Source organism: Ursus maritimus, unplaced genomic scaffold (assembly GCF_017311325.1).
Source record: "Ursus maritimus isolate PB19 unplaced genomic scaffold, ASM1731132v1 scaffold_13, whole genome shotgun sequence".
Lineage (NCBI taxonomy): Eukaryota > Metazoa > Chordata > Mammalia > Carnivora > Ursidae > Ursus > Ursus maritimus.
The window spans coordinates 1,225,584-1,245,995 of record NW_024423675.1 but is presented as its reverse complement, the minus strand read 5'-3'; the positions used below and the strand labels follow the sequence as shown (position 1 = coordinate 1,245,995).

The 20,412-nt window shown below is 40.9% G+C and overlaps 1 protein-coding gene across 1 annotated transcript; it reads right to left on the bottom strand.

The window, feature by feature from the left end:
• Positions 1-1,658: 1,658 nt before the first annotated feature.
• On the bottom strand, positions 1,659-19,691 carry CUNH6orf163 (chromosome unknown C6orf163 homolog). Its single transcript, XM_008687394.1, has 5 exons — positions 19,544-19,691; positions 15,629-15,723; positions 13,929-14,036; positions 9,132-9,334; positions 1,659-2,163 (listed from the first exon to the last, which is right to left on the bottom strand). Exons 1-5 carry the CDS (start codon positions 19,689-19,691, stop codon positions 1,728-1,730), a joined length of 990 nt encoding a protein of 329 aa, XP_008685616.1. The 3' UTR covers positions 1,659-1,727.
• Between the last annotated feature and the right edge of the window lie 721 nt (positions 19,692-20,412).

Below are 20,412 nucleotides of genomic sequence, written 5' to 3'. Positions count from 1 at the left end.
GTGACTGTGTTACTGGTCTGTACCTTTCACAGACGGCTGTGAAAATGAATGAGTCCGCTTGTGGACCATGTTCAGCGTGTGTGGCACACGCTAGAGCCTCCTAGTGTACTCGATGCTGAACAACCTTCCATCTCTGCATCCACGTGCCTATGCCTTGTAATATTTTGAACACTGGCTCTGTCATTAGCTGTGTGCTCTGGGGAAAATTCTTAAACCTCCCTAGCCTGGGTTTCCCATTCTATAAATAGGGGACAATGATAATTACTTTCAAAAGTCATTGTGAGGATCAAATATCAATGTTTTTAAAATGCTTCACAAATGTAAACACCCGAATATATACATAGCTTTTGTTAGCTATAAAACAACAACCACCCCCATCCTGTCACTCTCGTGGATTGTTGTGAGAAGAAGGTACATAAAAAAGCAGTGTAAAGCACTGTATAAATGTTATTACATCCAGCAGTTGGCAATCAATCAATGGGGATTGCTGCAGTCCTGCAGTATCAGGGAGCTAAATACTGAGGAGAGTGTAGTCCATTTACAACTGTCAACAAATCGTACTTTTATCATTAGGAAATCGAAGAATGGTCAATGTAAGCAGATCAACTGAAGGCTTGCTCAAGAACAGTACTTTTTAATTTACTGAAAAGTGCTGTCCAAGTTTTTATTTTAAAGCCACCAACACAAGCTGGTGATGAATAATTTAAGGATGTTACATTAGGGTGGATAGATTTTTGAAGTATTTATGGCTGGGGTTTTCTTTCATTTTAATTTAGTAGATGCTGACATGTGTTGGTGCTGAGCACTGTGGTACTTAACAGTCGTCTGCACTTTTCCCCCAAGAAGGTGGGTTCAGAGCGCTCCTGGGCTGGAGTATAAACACAGGAAGACTCCCTATCCCTGAAGCAGGAGAGTGCCCTCTAATCAGAAGGGGGAATGAAACATGAGAGACTATGGACTATGAGAAACAAACTGAGGGCCTCAGAGGGGAGGGGGGTGGGGGAATGGGATAGACCGGTGATGGGTAGTAAGGAGGGCACGTATTGCATAGTGCACTGGGTGTTATACACAACTAATGAATCATCGAGCCTTACATCGGAAACCGGGGATGTACTGTATGGTGACTAACATAATATAATAAAAAAATCATTATTAAAAAAAATGAATTTTCAAATGAAAAAAAATAATAAAAAAATACATATTTTTCTTTCACAACTGGCCAATATAAACAAGTCCTCTCTGAATTAGTTTATATAGGGTTCTCAGAATTTAAGTTTTATCCTACTGAATTTGAAGAAAATTGTTTTTTTCCCTACAACGCTATTGCACTTCACCAAATAATAATCTTTACCGGAAATTAGCACACATCTCCACAATGGGAACAATCTAAAAACATGTCCCTTTACTTGTTTTCAACTGCGACAAACACAAAAATAGTTACATGTCTGATGTAGACATGAACAAAGCCAGTTCGAGAAGTTTGTCTGGACTTCTGCCAAGAAACCTTCCCCCTCCTAATTAGTTTTGATCCCTCTCACTGTTTTCTCTCCTCAAATAGACTTAAAACTCAGTGTAGCCTGGAATGTGCTTTTTGAATATTTTGGTTTTCCATCAAAATGCCTGCAGCCCAGTAGTACATATAACTGGGGATCAAGAAATGGTTTTTGAGTCGATTTATTTAGTCTTTGGAACACTGACTTTTGTAGTGAAATTTCAGTCAAAGACTTCTAATCGAGAGTTGTTTCTTCCTCTTGAATAACAAGACTGGAAGGTGTTTTCTTTCTTTCTGGCAGAAGAAAATCTGCATGTCCTGGCGAAAGTTTAGGAAATGTGTAATTGATGTATTTTTGAAATGCTTCCCTTGTTTCCTGTAATTCCTCCTCCAGGAAATCTTTCCACTTTGTCATAATGCCTAGTTGTCTGGCTATGGACAGCAGCTCCCCCTGAGTGTTAAGCAGTTTATCCATCACATTTCCAAGCGTGGCCTGATGTGTCTTCTCTGCTTCTTGAAGCACTTCCTGGACCTCTTCTTGCTTCTGCCTCTGAGCCATGCAATAGTAAACGTTCATTTCATGTTGTTTTTCTTTTATCATTTGGCTCACACTCCTGCTCTGATCCTTCATAGCTGTTATACCAGTATTCAAAATTTCCTCCATGGCTATTCTACAAAAGATAGGGATTTATAAGTGAGATGGGTTAGCCACTAAAAACAAGAAGAGATTGTCTTTTGCCTCAGATGCATGGGAAATTGTTTAGAGGGGCCATCAGTCTGAGACAGGTGGGCAGAGATGACCTTTTGGATTGCAGTAGCTGTAAACAATCCAAAAACATTTTTCAAGCAGGGAGATCACCCCCTGACTTCCCTGCTGGGGACTAGGGTGAGGCCTACTAGCCTAGTGTTTGATGGTAATTTTAGGGACCTGAGTCCTCTGTGGCCAGAAAAATATGAATGCAATGTGATTAAAAATGAATAGGGTCAGAGTTCTAAACCCCTAGAGAAAGCATTTCTGTATATCAATCCAGCAACTTCCCTTTAGCTGGAGGGAAGGAAACTGTACTCACAGTTTTATCTGAACAATACTCTATGATAGCCACCTCAAACCTTTTGGTCTCAAAACCCCTTTTCACTCTTAAAATGACAAAGGAACCCAAACAACTTTTGTTTGTATGGGTTACATCTAGTGACACTGACAGTATTAGAATTAAAAGTGAGACATTTAAAAAATTATGTATTTATGTAAGGTATGATTAAATCTATTAAGTATTAAATGCAATTAAGTTACCTTTTATGAAAAATATATTTTCCATATTAAAAAAATTTTGGTGAGAAAAGTGGCATAATTTCACATTTTTTGCAAAACTCTTTACTTGTCTGGCTTAATAGAAAAAAAGATGGATTTTTCATATTGCTTCAATCTGTTGTGACATCACATATCATAAAATTCTGGAAAATGCCACTCTGTACTCATGAGATGAGAGTGAGAAGGCAAATTATATCTTTGCATTATTAAGAAAATAGCTTTGAACTCAGGGACCCCCTGAAAGGATTTCAGGGACACTGAGCATTCCTTGGGCCACACTCGGAGAACCACTGATGAATGACTTCACAGACCTCTGGCTGTAATGTATGTAATCACATGTAATTTATAGCAGCCAGCTGTTTTGAATTCTTACCATGTCCCAGGCAAGTAAGTGGGTGAGCATCCCATGCATACAGCAGCTTAATATTTCCTCAAAGCGCGTCCGTGAGGTGGGTCTGTGATTCCGCCTATTTTACCGATGAGGACACTGAGGCTCACAAAGGTTAAATGACTTCCCCTATTTCACTTAATCAGTACAAGTGGCAAAATGAGCAACCCAGGTGGTCTAAGTCCAGGTCAAAAGCTTTTAGCCACTGAGTGCACTTCTGGTGGACGTCTCTGATTAACCTGGTTCCAGTAAAACCTCCCAAGATTTAAGAATAAAATAACTTAAAAATATTGATTCAAATATTTATGATTGTTCCTAAAAATCCTCCTCCTCTGCCTCTGGGTCTAATACAATCTTCCCAAGGCTTAGCACCTGCCCTATCTCCTAACTTCTAACCTCCAAGATGCAATTCTCTCATTGTCTCCGGTTCTTTCAGCTTGACTTTCAAACGCGACAGACTTCCCCAATCACGAGGTCAACATCAGTTGTCCTTAGCCTCTGTGGCTGCTCTGCAATATTTCTCTCCTCCCTTTCCCCACCAATCAGACTACATCTATGATTAATAACAAGGGTTCACCTTTACTGAGTACTTACTGTGTCCCAGGGACTGTGCTAAGCATTTAACATGCATTTGCATCTCATTTAATTTTCACAGTAACTGCAGATGGCACAATTTTTCTTTACTACCTCTTATTATTCCCATGGAACAGGGGAGGAAATTGAGGCTTAGGGAGATTTAGTTACTGTTCAGTGACACAATTGAGCAAGTGGGAAAGTTCCCGCCCTTGACCATTACCTGCTGCAATACTGTGAGAGATCATTATAAATTTTTTATCGGGAGGACAACACAATGAAAGTAACGTTTTAGAATTGTTATTTTGGTATTAGTGGTTAAACTGAAAAGTGATGGGGTGAAGTATAGAGATGAATTGGTACTATTTTGCAACATTCTGGGTGTGCAATGATTAGGGTCTGAATTAATGATGAAAAACAGAGGCATAGGTAGAGGGAGAGAAAATGATAGGTCCAAGAAATATTACAAAGCCATAAGTGCCAGAGTTTGTGTTGGCTTGGATAAAGGGGAGGCAGAAAGAAGAAGAATCAAGACTAACTTCCTGATTCTCAGCCTGGGTCACAGGAGAATGGAGGTGCCATTGGAAGTCACACTGTGGCTAGAGCCGGGGGGGGAGGGGGCTCTACATATACCCTGAGGATTTAACCTGATGTTTTATAGAATCTTCAGGATATTGGAGAGGCTGTAAAGGTGGCGACCAGGGACCCTGGGGCTTCGATTACAGGGAACTGGAAGGAAGCTTCCTTGAGCCGCCCTCAAATCTCCATAGAGAATGTGATGCTCTTTCTTGGGAACCACAGCTCTGACCCATGCAGGTGTGAGCTTCCTGCTGGCTTTGCCTGGTTTTCTCCTGGCCCACACAGAGGATGTGTTCATCTATGGGGCCAACTAGAAGGCTCCAGCAGAGCTGGTCCTAAGTAAAACTGCTCAAATAAGGTACATCTTAGATCATTCCAGCTCCCCCTCCATCACAGCCCACTCCTACCCCCCTTAAAACACCTTGCTCTCAAGATCTGTTCTCACTAAAAAGATCTGGTATTTTTGGGGATGTCCTTTCCAACTCCTCCCAGTCTGCATTAGAGCCTGAATTTTTGATCCTATGGGATTCAATCCTTTTGGTTTAATCCCATAGGATCTTTATTCTGATCTTTATTCTGATAATTTCCTTGAAATCATAGAATTGAAGGCAGGAAGAAAGTGGGTGCAGGACATGGAGAGAAGGTCTGGAGTACCCATTCAGCTTTCTATCTCCCCTGTCTGGCCTGGTGCCTGGTGTGTATAAACAGGTAACCAACGAGTGGGTGAATGAATGGGTAGTATAAATGTAGTTCTCTCCAATACTTTTAATGCCAAATAATACCAATTTAAAAATAGCTGGATGAGAGCATTTTTAAAGCCTGAAATAATTCATGCTTAAAAAGGATTCTTAGCATAAGCAAAATATTCATCATAAAAAAGTTAATTCTTGTGGTATAGCTAAAATATTTTTTGATTTATACAAATTACCCACAATTTTTTTTTTTTTCTCAAAAGAGGGTCTAGAAATCATATCGTATGGGGAAGGAGTAAAGGAACTGGTTTAGTACTTTTTGGTTTTTTTTCTTTTCTCCTCCAAACATGCTTGGCCAGTGTTTCACTCTTCTCAAGTATCTGAAGGATCACTATGCGTAGAGGGGAGGCAGAGCTGGAAGCCAAGCATGGACGTGAGGATGAGACCCCGCACATTCTGGATCCACATTAGGAAGCACAGGACAAGTAGAGGCGTCCAGCATTTTAACCAACCACTTCAACCAGCTGTAAAATTCCTGGAACAGCAGCACTCAGGAGGCTCACCAATGCCTGGCGGGCATCCAGCAGAAGGAGTGGGAGGTCCAACTCGGTGACCTCCAATGACCCTTCTGACATGACGTGAAAGTTTACGCTTTTTTCTGTAAGTGATGAGGTCTATCTGCCATCTCTCACTTTATGAGGCTCTAATCTTGGGATTTCAAAATTACTCACCATATTTACATGCAGTGCTGGCCAGAAATTGAACTCTTTTTGAATAATTTTAGTGTCTGTCCATATATATCTACAGGATTCAGTCTGATATTTTATAAAATGGGTTCTCAGAGAAGAAAAACAGATTACTAAATAAAAATAGAATCCAATAAATAATAATTCAACCTCATTAGACTCTTGAGGAAAAAATAAAGCATGGAGAAACCATAACAGCAATTGATTTGTGCTTTGCTCTTTAGGGACCCTCTTAGCTCGCTCTCTGTCACTGTGTTTGGGAGGCTACTGAAATGGTACAAGATACATTGCTTACAGGTTTAAAGAATAATATCTGGCTGTTCCTTCCCTTCTATCTACTAAGTAAAGTTTTCATTTTCCCCATATATGTTGCTAAGAGCACACTTCTTTCTATGTCCATCAATGAAAGTCCTGGCTCTTAAGACCAATTCCTAAATTGTAAAGGGATTTGTTCCCAAGATTCATTTGTATCAAATATTTAAAGTGATACTGAGCATTTGCCTGATGAGCCCACAATATACTATTAATCCATTTTTTCACTTGAACTATAGGACCGTCAGCACTATTTCAATCAGTTATAACCACTGTGTTTTAAGGAAAATATATTCTGATTTTCCTTAAGAAACAGGGAACCAACTGCTCCCTGGTCTTGCAGGAGGATTAGTGATACCCCCACACTGAGACAGGTGACAGGCATTATATAGGGTGACCGATATTCTTCACCTTCCCTTGGCTCTGCCTCATTACACTATCCACCCTCCCTTCTACATGTTCGTTCATGCTGTTCTCTCTCTTTCCAGTCTTTCACAAATGGGACCTCGATCCTTCTCTCTAAGGCCCAACCCAAGACTAACTGCCTCCAACAAACCTACCTCACCATATAGCCCACACACTTGTTGCTTGATGTTTTCAGGACTTTCCCAGAACTTACATGTTCTCTGTACCCGTCCATCTAGCCTTGGTCTATGGGGCAGCCATGCTTTAGTTACTACACATGTTGAGGAAACACCCTCATTTCCTTGCAGCAGAACTCAGGACCACATCCATAGAAGGCACTTTATAAGCTCTGCTGAAATGAGCAGGGTAGTGTAATGGAAGGTCATCAACTTTGGTATAGTATAGACCAGGGTTCACATCGGGCCCTGTCACCTCTTCTCTATGTGACCTTCGGCAGGGTGCTCAATCACTCTCTTAAGACTCGGGGACTTCGTCTGAAGATATGGAGGATGACAGAATGCCTCGGGAAGGATATGAGAATTCAGTGAGAAGCACACAAAGGGCTTTGTATGTGCTGCGTGTTAAACAAAGAGTAGCTCTCATTAGGAATTACAGCCATGAACACAAAAGTTCCTGAGCAGTCACTTCATTCATGCCTTTATCTTGGGCTAGAAAACACCTAAAACCTTTTAAGCAAAACTTGCCTGCTTGTTCTCTTCTCTCCTTCTTCCTTCCCCCCACCTTCTTCCTTCCTTCCTTCCTTCCTTCCTTCCTTCCTTCCTTCCTTCCTTCCTTCCAAAGAGTACAGTGTTTCCTAGATAACCTATTTAGAATCTAATCACCCCAGTCCACAAAAAAGTTTTCTGTGAATTTAGCTTATTTGTCATAATATGTAAATGTTCTGAATCCTTAATTCTTCAGTGGAAGTTTATAGTCAAATAAAAGATCTACAGTCGAATTCTAAACAGTGGTCCTTCTCCATATATTCGTTTCTGCAAATGCTCTAAAGAACACTGGAATCCAGCAATGTCTAGAAATAAGATCTGATGTTCTGTGGAATGGGTTCAGCTAATTGGAACATATTCGAACCTTTGTTTAATAAATATTTAATGCACGCATACAATGTGCCAGGCTCTCTTCCAGGCATTTGGAATACATCAATGGACAAAATGGACATTCTAGTTGGATAGCCTTAAACAACAGACGTGGCAGTTCCCTAATTTTAGTCAACTGATATAATAAAAGGCAGTCATTGAAAATCTTCTATTCAATCCTCCTAGAGGAAAGGGCTGGAGGTGGGGGGGGGGTGGTGAAAGAAGCAGAGTGAGGGAAGGAGCAGACACTGCAGGTATGTGAGGAGTAGACCCAGAAGCTCCTATAGGAGAGGCAGAGTTCCTGTAGATGGAGGGCGGGGAGAAGGGAGAGGAGGATACCGCCTTTCACTGCATTGGACCACAAGTCATTTGGGCATTACCACCTTCTCTAACTTTCTCCCAGAATCCTCTTTCACCTTCCTTTTCTATCTCACCAATGATTTATAGTCTGTGCATGGAGGAAGGTACCACTGAAACAGTCACAGCTGCAGCCCTCATTCCTTTTTATCTGCAAAATAAACATCCTACAGGGTTTGACCTTTGGCCCTGTTCTAAACAGTTCTAACAAAGAAGGTTTTACCCGTTAATCTCAAATAGATCTGTTTCTTAAGTCAAAGAGCAAAGCAAAAGAGACAAGTCCTAGACTAGAAGGCCAAACACAGAGGTTTCAGTCTTGGCTCCGNTGCTGAACCTGCGTGATCTTGGGCAGGTCACTTAATAGCTGGAAACTGTGGTTTTCTCTTGGTCCCAATAATCACTAGGGATCCTGAGTGCTGTCCTGTTAAAATTGGCCAATTCCATCAAATGTTCATTGCATACATAAAAATGGTTACTTTGGTATTCTTTTAAAAAAGTGAACTCAATTATGTAGAAATTATTTGTGACTGTGTACAAATATAAAGCTGTAATTACATCAAAAGGGCACAGAAGGACGCGGGCCCCATTATTTAAAATGAATGTCCCTGAGAGACAAGGAGGGTAGGGAAGCAGTGAGTCAGGACTTAGCAAGTTTTGCCCCATACGTTTCCAAAGTGTCGATTTCATTTACAGCATGTATTACTTGTGTAATAAGGAAAGACCAAAAGTAACACATTCATGCTGGGGTATGATATCAGCTAGCGAATGTGAAAATTGACTTTTATGTGTTTATGGGGAAATATTTCTTGAGACCTCTCCTCAGCCTCTTAAAACTGGAGATACAGAATGCAAAGCACATTATTTAGGATGGTAGTTACCTCTTGAGAGGGGGGAAAGGAAGGAAATGTGATTGAGGAAGAACACACGGGAGCGTCAGAAGTGTTAGCAATTTTCAATCTCTTCAGATGAGTGGTAGGTCCTTGAATATTCATGCTATTTTTCTTTAAACCACACACACGCATAACAAATCACATATTGTTCTCTATGTTCGAAATACTCCATAATAAAAATGTAAAAACACGGAACCTGGGAAATATCCACCTATGTGCCTCAACTGTATCCCTTTCTCCAAGTTGATTTGGCCAGAGTAAGATACTGATTTGCAAATGTGTTCTCTGGAATACCTTTTCTGGGCCTGGATTGCTTCTTGGGCCATCTGCCTCTCTTCAGCCCTGGCCCTCTCCACTGCCTGGACCTTCTCCCTGTGGCACTCCATCATAATCCTCTGGATTCTATGCACCATGCGTTGTTCCGCAGCCAACTGTTCTCTCTGAAGTTCATCTTCCATGTTTTGGTGCACCTCTATCTTGGTTTTGGCTGCCATTTCCTTAAGCAACAGTTAAATAGGTTTAGATGTTACAGCTTTGATGTTTCAAAATGAACACTAAAAGGTTATTCGAATCATAGTTCATCAACCCAATGGAATGTGCACCTGTGAACATTGATGATTTAAAAGAAGAGTGTGGGGGCACCTGGGTGTCTCAGTCGGTTAAGTGTCCAACTCTTAATTTCAGCTCAGGTTGTGATTTCAGGATTGTGAGATCGAGCCCCACCTTGGTCTCCACGCTGGACATGGAGCCTGCTCAAGACTCCCTCTACCCCTCTCCTCCTGCCCCTCCCCACCTATGATTTCTCTCTAAATAAATAAATAAGTACAGACCGTGTATAATATGGAAAACTTTCACTTATATGATGCTAGTAATATTGCAAACTATAGAGCATATAGGTAATACTGGAATATTCCCTAATATGCAAAAAGGGAAAATAGGTCTTTTTTTCCTTGATCATCCAAACATTTATAGTGTCATGTTATCTTTATACATAATTAGAGATATAGAATATGATTCTCCTTCAGGAAGTCAATCCTGGAAAATGACGAAATAATGACTATGCCTCCTGAGTGTCTCCTGGGTAGGGGGGAACCTGAAGCTCAGGCAGCTAACAGTTGCCCATTACTGTAGTCACAGAAGCTTGTCTGCTGGTCCTCTTCCCAACTGAGCATTCCAGCTCATTAGCACTGAGGGGCCATTTCTCCTTCACCAAGGGGACGGGAACAAGTTCTCTACTACTCCAGGGTAGAAGGACCTGTAGATGCCTTTGGCCAAGTAAAGGAAGGAAGTACCAGTCAAACCAGGACTCAAGAGAAACAGATTCTCAAGGAAAACCCTGTAACCATTTTGGAAAGGCCTACCAACTCTGCGGTGTGCCAGGCACTGTGCCAGCCTCACTTACTACAAACACAGGAAGGCTGGGATCCTCCTTCTAATGGAGGTCTAGTGGAGGGAACCAGAACTTAATCGTGCAATGAGTGTTTTAGTAGCAATGTAAGAAAGGGGGAGCAATGAATTCTGTCTAGAGTTTTATTTTATTTTATTTTTATTAAAAGATTTTATTTTATTTATTTGACAGAGACAGCCAGTGAGAGAGGGAACACAAGCAGGGGGAGTGGGAGAGGAAGAAGCAGGCTCCTAGCGGAGGAGCCTGATGTGGGGCTCGATCCCAGAATGCTGGGATCACGCCCTGAGCCGAAGGCAGATGCTTAACGACTGCGCCACCCAGGCGCCCCCTGTCTAGAGTTTTAAAACTTTCATTTAAAAGTAAATTTTTATCTCTGTTTTAGGGATAACAAGAGAGCATAAAGAAATAAGTTATTTCACATAGTGAGTCAGTGGAAGAACGAGGAACAGAAACAGGATTCTCAATGCCAGTTTCTTGCTTCACTGCTGGCTGTGATGCTAGGGTCTTTCAAGATATTCATCAATTTATTTTCATTCCAGAAACCCTGTATAATCTTTTAAACACAGAGAACATGTTTGCTTGCTTTCTCTCTTCCTTTCTTTTGAACTCTATGTCTCAATGGAAGCTGGAACACTTTAGCTTTTTAGAAAAAAAGTGTCTCAACAATTAAAATATTTGTTAGACTTCAGTTTTTTCAAGAGAAGCAGTTTTCAACTTCTCACTTTGGCTACTCCAAGGGTGACAATTTTTAAAAAGCAATAAAATAACAAAAACAACTTTAAGAATCTCTCCAGAGTGGCCTCAGTTCATGTATTTAGAGAGAAATGTCAAGGAAAACATTGGCTGTTTAGAAATGCCAGCTAGGTTTTCCATATGCAGAAGGCTTTGTCTCTGAGAGGACTAGAACTTTTTAACGATAAAACATTTTACATGGAAATATTTCTAAATGTCTTTAACATTTATCTTACTTCATAAAAAAGAGCATAGTGAACATACTTTAGCCTTTCTTGATCATCTAGGCTGGTAGATAAAACAGAACGATTGTATTGAGCTAAATACTTTACACTATGCTTAGTCATTGTTCAAGTTATGGGGCTACTTGCCTCTGTTTTAAATGACCCCAGACTGCTTTGCTTTTTGAGATCTGATATCTGATTTCTATAATTTTTCTTGTTCCTCACATGCTATTGTGCTGAGGACCCTCTGTTCTCCATGCTGCCTGAGCTCCTTTCCGTCATTTCTAGTTCGGGGCATTTGGTCTGTCTGTGGTACCGGGCAGCCACAGCTGCTGGGTTCAGGCTGTCAGGTAGGTGTGAATAACACTTGAGCGGGGGTGGAGAGGTTCTGCTGCGAGTGATAAGCCCGAGTTTCCGTCTTGTAGTCGGAGGCCTTTATTTAAGTTCCTCAGGGATATTTTAAACTATTTCTAGGTTTACAAGTATATTCTCAGTAATTGAGATTGCTGAATGGTTGAGCTCTAGGTAGATAAAGTAATATCATAAAATATTTCTATCTGAATCACAGAATTTAAAAATGATACCCCAGCCGTTTATTTTGGCTGGGTTCTGAACTTGGATTCAAAGAATTAAACCGAGTCCTTCTTTTATGTAATGATGTATTAAAAGCAAAATCATTTTACTGCCTCACAAAGCATGTGGAATATATATCTAAAGTTACAAAAATAATTCAATGACTGACTGTTTGGCAGTGTCCTTATTCAATGGAAAGTCTCCCAGTTAAATTACTTTTACTGAAATGCATTTTGAGTAAATCAGCTCATATATTGAGATACTGTAAGAAACAGCCTCATGAAATCCATCACATTTACTGTGCTGATATTTGACAGACATTTATGACACAATGTCTCCCTTAGGAGAAGTTTCTCTCAGCTATCACATATAGAAATATCTGGGCATCTCTGAGTATCTGATTTGTTTCTGCCTTATGGATGTGGTGATTCATGGCATTTTCCTATTTGCACTAACTGCCAGAAAGTTCAAGGCCCAAATAGTGATAACTGCGTAGGAACTCATGCATATATATATTTTTGTTTTTAATTCACTCCTGACTTCATTATATTTTCTACTCTAAGTTCCCCTTTGCTTCCATTTTGTCATTTGCTTTTCAATATTATTGTATTTGAAAAAGTTAATGTAAACATCTTTTCAAAATACTACCTATATCCATTGGATAAGATCTTGAAATTTTGTTTAATAGCAAGTATCTGAGCCTTATGCCAAATTCTTAATATCATAAGAGTAATACCTGGTGAGATCTATATATCTTAATTTAATGGTATTTGGTTTTAGAATAGCTTGGTTTTCTGCTCTACATATTGGCAATCTCAAACTGTAATACGTGTAAGAATCAGATGGGCTGCTGGTTAAAAACCTTGCCCCTGACTGTGTAGGTCAGGTGGGGCCTGGCAATCTGCATGTTAAGCTCCCTGGTGAGTAGACTCTAAAGCAGGTTGTTCATACACACTGAGCAGGGAGGATCCCCACTACCCTTTAGGAACCTGACAAGTTTCCTGAGGACAAGGACAGTCCATTTAATCTCATCTAACACCCATCTGATCTATGGTAGGTGCTCATTACCGAAACAATGAATAAATGGGCCGGTAGTCCCTGAACTGTTTATTAGTTCTGTTCTTATTAAGTTAGGCTGAATGGGGGGCCAGACTTCTGCCACTCTCCCTCCAGCCTCTACCCATGAATTATCACAACTACAGCATGTCCTGTCCTGTCCCTCCTGTGGCCGACATGTGGAAACAGTTCTATATCCTTTTCCTTTGATCAGATTTTGTAACTGAGGTACTGGACTAAATACTGAATTCTGGACCTCTGCCTGGAAAGTTTGTCTCAACCTATAGTAGTGTGTCTGAACAAGTTCCAGGTTAGAAAGAGGACCCCTCATTTTGTGACTGCTGGTGCTGCAGGAAATACTGCAGTTAACAGCTCAGGGTCCTTCTTCGCACTGCAGTTAATGCAAATTGAGGGAAGGGGAGGCAATCAGAGAGCCCAGGAGAAGCCTACTTCCTTCGTTCGGCTCCAACGTGAACACTTGCTAACTCAAGGCTCTGTGCTGGACACTGAGCTAGAGTGGGAATGAGACACGCCCTACCGAAGGCTACAGTCGTCTGTGGGGCAGAAGTAATCACACGGTCTATTTAACTGCAATGCTGATGGGTGAGGACCGCTGTAAAAGGGGACAGGGTGTCAGGACAGTGCATGGGGGCAGGGCAGAGCTGATGAGGTAAAGCTTCCCTTGAGTAGTGTTTGAGCTAAATCCCATGAAGTGGGGTTAGAACATTCTGGCAAAGACCCTGAGGTGGGAAGGATGTGGTGCATTCAGGTCTGAGGACCCAAAAAAGGGCCCTGAGAGAGAAGGGCTGGGGCAAGAGAAGGGGTGGGTAAAGCAGATGGGGTGGCTCCTTTGGGCCCTGAAGCCCCATAAAGGTTTGGATTCATCACATCAGAGACCATGGGCTTCTCCCACATCCGCCCACCACTGCTGCCTCTCATCTGTGAGTTCAGCATCTCTTCTGTGGAAATCCTGGGTCTCCCAACCAACCTCCAAAAACACCCATCAAGGTTTACATATTTTGTTTTTTCTCCTAGTCCTTTGCCAGAGCGTTTTACTAACTATGCACCCTTAAACAGACAACCAAGCAGTCCTAAAACCTGTAAATCTCGTTGGTGCGCCTCTTCCAGAGTCTGAATATTAATCCTGTGTTGGCCATTTGCTTCTTCAAGTGCTTTCTCGACGGCTTGTTTTTGACGTTCATCAGCCTTTAAAAGAAACAGCCCACTTATTAATATTTATATATTAATGTATAAACTTTTATTAACACCAATTTTTCATGTTTACTGAAAAATTAGCAACCACCATTGGGCCCCTAATTACTTGCTCTGTTCCCATCTCCGATCCCCCACAGCAAACTGGCTGCCTCAGCCCGAGATGCCCTAACATCTCAACTGAGGGCTAACATCACTGTTTCGGGAATTGCTAAAGAGAGTTTTACTGTAAGCTGCTGGGTTGTCTTTTCTTTGGCACTTTATTTCTTGCTTGATTGACTATCAAAGTAATGTCTGCTCATTGCAGAAAATCTGAAAAACAGATAAGTGGAAAGATGCACAAAGCTGGAACTTGCTGAGAAAGGAGGCTGAGCACCAACTCTGACCTCCTGTGTCCGGCATTCAGAAAGAGTATTTATTATTTAATTTGAAGAGAATGCCCAGATCATTAGATATGCTGACATGCAAATTGTAGATTATTCATAAAAGCATTGCTTTGTCTTAGTTTATAATAAATAGTTTGCAATTAATTTGAATTTTACTATTATTGATAAAGAAATGACTACTAAGGGGCGCCTGGGTGGCTCAGTGGTTAAGCGTCTGCCTTCGGCTGAGGGTGTGATCCCAGGATTCTGGGACTGAGCCCCACATCGGGCTCCCTGCTATGCTGGGAGCCTGCTTCTTCCTCTCCCACTCCCCTGCTTGTGTTCCCTCGCTCACTGGCTGTCTCTCTCTGTCAAATAAATAAATAAAATCTTAAAAAAAAAAAAAAGAAATGACTACTAAGACTTTTATTCATATTACCCTTTGCACTTTCAAAGTACTCTAACACCAAGCTTGTGCTGGCATGGGTGCTGGACAATTCTAACACTCTTTGCTATGATGTCTATGTTATAAAGAAACTGAGAAATAATGTTCCAAGGGCTGTAGCTTGTCCTGCTCTCACAGAGCATTAATTCCCTTTGGGAAGTTGTTTATGTTATTCTATCTATGACTAGAAGAAGTATGAGCTGGAGGATTGAGATCTTGCTTCAGTTAAGTGTCTGGGATCTGACGGTGAGTCCCAACACACTCAAATTGCCCCTACAACCCTCAGCAGTCACTGGGACAAGGTATCAAGGACTTTGGAGGAGCAAGGAGAGCAGGCCATAATGCAGAATTCGGCAAAACAGGCACTTGGTCAGGGGTGTTAACACACCGCACAAATGGATGGTCTACATATGAAACAACTATCAACAAGGATGTCTTTTTTTTTTTTAAGTTTTAATCCAAAGAGATTAAAGAGAGCAGGAGGCATCCACACAGAGGGCGATTTGGAAGGAAGGAAGTCCCGAATGGTGTCTGCTTCTCACTAAACAGCTCCTGTGTGCCAGGCACATTATTGCATTGAACCCTTTCGACAATGCTATAGAATCTGACTGCTCCTGTTTCACATCTGAAGAAGCTGAGACTGTAGAGCTGAAGACCTGGCCCAGGGTCCCACGAATAACCAGGATTCAAAGTCAGTTCCACCTATTGTTTCGAACAAATCCAAAAAGTGAAAGAACTATAAAGATGCATTGAGGTTGATATCCAACTTCTCTTACCTGAACCCATATGTCAGCTTCTGCTTTCGCAATACGTTCTTTGAGTACTGCCTCTTGAAATTGCTCTTCTTTGTTCAGAATATCTGCCCCAATATCTGTGTATTTGAGGAAAAACAATCACAAGAATCCACAGACTGTTTTTTTTTTTCCTTTTCACTATCACCTAGTTATTTATTAATGTTCTCTAAAAGATATAGCCTTTTAGATGTCAATCTTTTCTTTAAAGATACCGATGATAAGTTTTCCCCTAACTAATGAGGAGGGAACTCACAGCACTGTTGGGTCTGGAGATCGTCTGTTCCCTTCATTACACTCAGGCCACACAATAAGCAATTGGGGAAGTAAAATGGCAGAAAAGAGCGCATTCTGCGATTCCAGAGCAACAGAGTGAGAGAATATTGAAGCGATATCAGCACATTATCCTGCTCCTCTCTCTGCTCCAATCTGGGTGCCGGCGTTACCTCCCTCAGGGAAGGGGTAGCAGAACGCCCTCTTCACTCTGGTGCGGCCTTTCTTCATGTGCAGGTCTTCTGGTTCAGCTGCTGCAGTTGTGGAGTGAGTAAATGTGTTTGGTACTTCTCGGTCACTGACCTCATTTAATTTCCACATGATAATATTTCCATAATAATAGCCTCCCTACTCGGACAAAAAAATAAAAGCCTAAAGAGGTGAGAGGACTACACGGTACCAGATAGCTAGGGGTGGAGCTAGACCTGCTGCCGAGCTCCATCCCGCCTGCCAGAGCGGACTGTCAGAGGTCGCTCAGGTCTGTGTGCAGGCGACGAGCCTTTTCAGTGCTCATGGCACACACATGGTCATCTTTTGCCCAGTCTAAGCTCTTACACTATTTACTCTTCATTCCATTTATTTCTCATATCTTAGATTTGTTGAATTATTACCTTTTCATGTGATTAGGTCTTGACGATCAACTTCTGAAAATTATAAAGCATATCCTATATTGCGTTGTCTCTCTCCCAGTGTCCAGCTTGGTGATAAGCACAGAGAAGCCACTGTGGACGTATGTGTCTGCCCAGCATCTCTGTTCTCCCTCTGGTAACAGGACCCATTTCTCTCAAGAACGTTCCTCTCTCGTTTCGGATTGTTCTGGGGGGACTGCAAATCACAGCAGCCAACCTGCTTGGCCCATCATATCATCGCCATCCTCCAGGCCATAATAGTTGGCCCAGGGTTGGGCACATGTTCCAGCCTGGCTAACCAAGCTCTTCTTTAGGATTTTATATAAGGATGTAAGGAGAATATAGCTTTTTCCTCTGAGATTTCTAAACTGGTGGTAATAGCCACTTAGAGCAGTGTGGGACACTTCTACTCTTTTCCCAGGACTAAGCCTGGCTGGTAGTAAACAATCGGGCCAACCATTGAGAGCAAGCGAGGATAGACCGAAAGCCCTGGTACCAGATTCCTCTTGGGTTTCTCTGTTAAAGGGTCAAGGAATTCTCTTTTATGCATAGTCTGTCTGAGTTTTGTTTCTGTCACCTGCCACTGAAAATCCATGTTTGGTGGCATTAAGAGTCTTTGCTACTAGATTATTAGTGAATCTAAACACATAGGGCAGTGAATACTATGGTAGAGATGGACACATACTACACAGGCCCAACACTGTGTAGATAGGATTATGAAAGATCTAGGAAGAAAGGTGACTAAGCGTGGACACGAATGTATTAAAACTTCATAAAAATGTGACACAACTGTGGGCTGCTTTTCCTCTTTTTCATGCTTAAATTCCATTATTTTATATTAATTCTTCTCAACCCTGACTGTACAACAAGATTCCAGCATAGCTTTAAAAAAAAATACTCAGAAAGGAAAAGACTACTAGTACAAAGAACAACTTGGATGGATCTCAAGGGCATTATGCTGAGTGGAAAAAAAAAGCCAATTTCAAAGAGTTACATACTATATGATTCTATTTATATAACATTCTCAAAGGGATAAAATTATAGTGATGGAGAACAGATTAGTGGTTGCCAGGGGGTCAGGTTAGGGTGTGTTAAGGGGTAACACAAGGGAGTTCCTTTGTGGCGACAGAACAGTTCTCTGTCCTGATTGTGGCGATGGTTACATAAGCCTACACATAATAAATTTCATAAAACTACATACCAAGAAAAGAATGCATGTAAGGTCTACACCTGAGTTAACAGTATTGTTCCAATATCAATTTCCTGGTTTTGACAATATACTAGCATTATGTAAGATATCAATGAGAGAAATTGGAGGAGTACAAGGGAACTTTGTTCTGTTTTTAAAACTTGTGAGTCTTAAACAATTTCCAAATAAAAAGCTATTAAAATATGAAACAAATATAAAAAAATTAAAAACCAACACATGCTGAAGCCTGATTCTGAAGGTTCTAATTTAGTGGGTCTGTATTAAATTAAGTCCTATGACTCTGTATTTAGATATTTGTAGTAAAAACAAATGTTTTAAAAGCTGTGTGCTTTGGGGCACCTGGGTGGCTCAGTCAGTTAAGTGGATGACTCTTGATCTCAGCTCATGTCTTAATCTTAGGGTCGTGAGTTCAAGCTCCACATTGGGCTCCACGTTGGGTGTGGAGACTACTTAAAAAACCAAAAACCATGGGAGCGCTGGTGGCGCTGTCGTTAAGCGTCTGCCTTTGGCTCAGGGCATGATCCCAGCATTCTGGGATCGAGCCCCACATCAGGCTCCTCTGCTGGAAGCCTGCTTCTCCCTCTTCCACTCCCCCTGCTTGTGTTCCCTCTCTCGCTGGCTGTCTCTCTCTGTCAAATAAATAAATAAAATCTTTAAAAAAAATCCAAAAACCAAAAACCAAAAAAACACAAAAAATAAAAGCTGTGTGCACTGCTAAAGTTGAGGACTACTGCCCTATGCAATATTCATTTAACATTTATACAGACATTCCCCCATGCTCCTGAATTTATTCTTTGACTCTTTTGACTTAAAATAGTTAATCACAAATACAGGTCACTGGATAAAAAATATTAATTTATAGCTAGTTAGATTTAATTTATCCACTTAATGTTTGGATTCAGATATCTCAGAAGGCATAAGAAATCAATCAATAAATGCACACCTAAGAGTGGATATCCACTGATCTGGGAGTAAAAAGTCAAATCATTCTAGACATCATAATTAGTATGTCATACTAAACGTACTGAAAGTTAAAATCAGTTTTGGTATTGATATTTGTAGAGAACAATTCCAATTTGATCTCCCCTATACTGTAGTGTTTTCAAAACACTCTACATTCTTTAGCTTCTCATACTTTCAAAGATCAGGAGTGAAATCAAAGCACTAGTTTACCAGGTTACAGGAAGAGAGGATCAGAGAAGTATTTTGAGAGTCCTTAGGAAAACATTTTAAGGCTCCAAGTCAGATTGCAAACTCTGATGGAAATAAGGAGAGAAACAAACCTGTGATGACAATCTGATTTGCTTAGACAGTAAATAGTCTCAGGTTATCTCCATGTTACCTACATTTATGTCACCAGCTACTAGTAAAGGTTATAGCGTCACCCACTTATTACGTTGTTACTTAGAGGTATTTCCTCTCCTATGTGTAAGGAAGGTGCCCAAGTATGGGCAAGGGCAAAAAGAACTCCCATTTACTACTACGTGTCAACAAGTATTTCATTAAAGCCTCATAACCAACCTGCAAATAGGGATTAACATCCCTATTTAATATAGGATCAGATCCCTAACATCCCTGTAAGGAAACAGACCGAGAAGCTAAGTGTACTGTCTAACACACACAACTGGTCAGTGGAGAAGCTAGATTTCAACCCATATTCTTCTCGCGCCAGACACCCCTGCAAGGCAAGCAACTTTGATCAGAAGAGCTGATAAAAGTCTACATAGCAGAAAGAATGACACATAATGCTGTCAAATATTAGAACAAAGGAAAAGAGCATCCACTTACCCAGTATATCTTTGTGGGTGTAAAAGCGTGTCTTAAATGGCTTGTATTCATGGATCCGTTTGAAGGTTTCCCCAAAAGGGGCTGGTGGAATTATTTTATTACAAACAGCACAGCAAACAAAGCTTGTGTAATTCGGATTTCTGATCATAATTAAATTTTAGATGTATTTTACTATGTGCAGTTAAAGTACTCTTATAATATGAAAAAAAAGTTTTAAGAAAAGCTAGAAGTTTAAGAAAGCTGGAAGAGGTTCCAGGTTTTAGGACAATGTTAGAAGCTGGTAAGAATGAAATCATTTGCCATGATTAGGTAGTAGTTGTGTGCCTAATGGCAAAGAATGGTACTGAAAGCCTTTGTCATATAAGGTATGGGCACTGGATTTGGGAAGATTTAAGCAGTGGCTCTCTTCCAGGCTCTTGCATTACATTGTTAACTTACTTAGCAACTGTTGCTAGGTAAGACAAGCTTTGCTCATAAAAGCAACTACAAATAATGACAAAAGGAGCATGGTATAGCCATTCATTTCCCAGATATTCTCTGTACTAGTTTCCTTTTGCTGCTGTAACAAATTACCATACATTTAGTGATTTAAAACAACACAAATTTATTTTCTTGCAGTTCTGGAGGTCAGAAATCCAAAGTGAGTCTTACAAGGCTAAAATTAAGGTGTTATCAGGGCTGGTTCCTTCTGGAGGATTTAGGGGAGAGTCTTTCCTTGCCTTTCTCACCTTCTAGAGGCCACCAAATTCCTTGGCTCATAGTCTCACATCACGTAGTCTTTTCTATGCCCGTGGGCATGGTGACATTGCTTCTTCCTCTGATCCTCAGCCTCCTTCTTACAAGGATCTCTGTGACTGTATCATCAAACC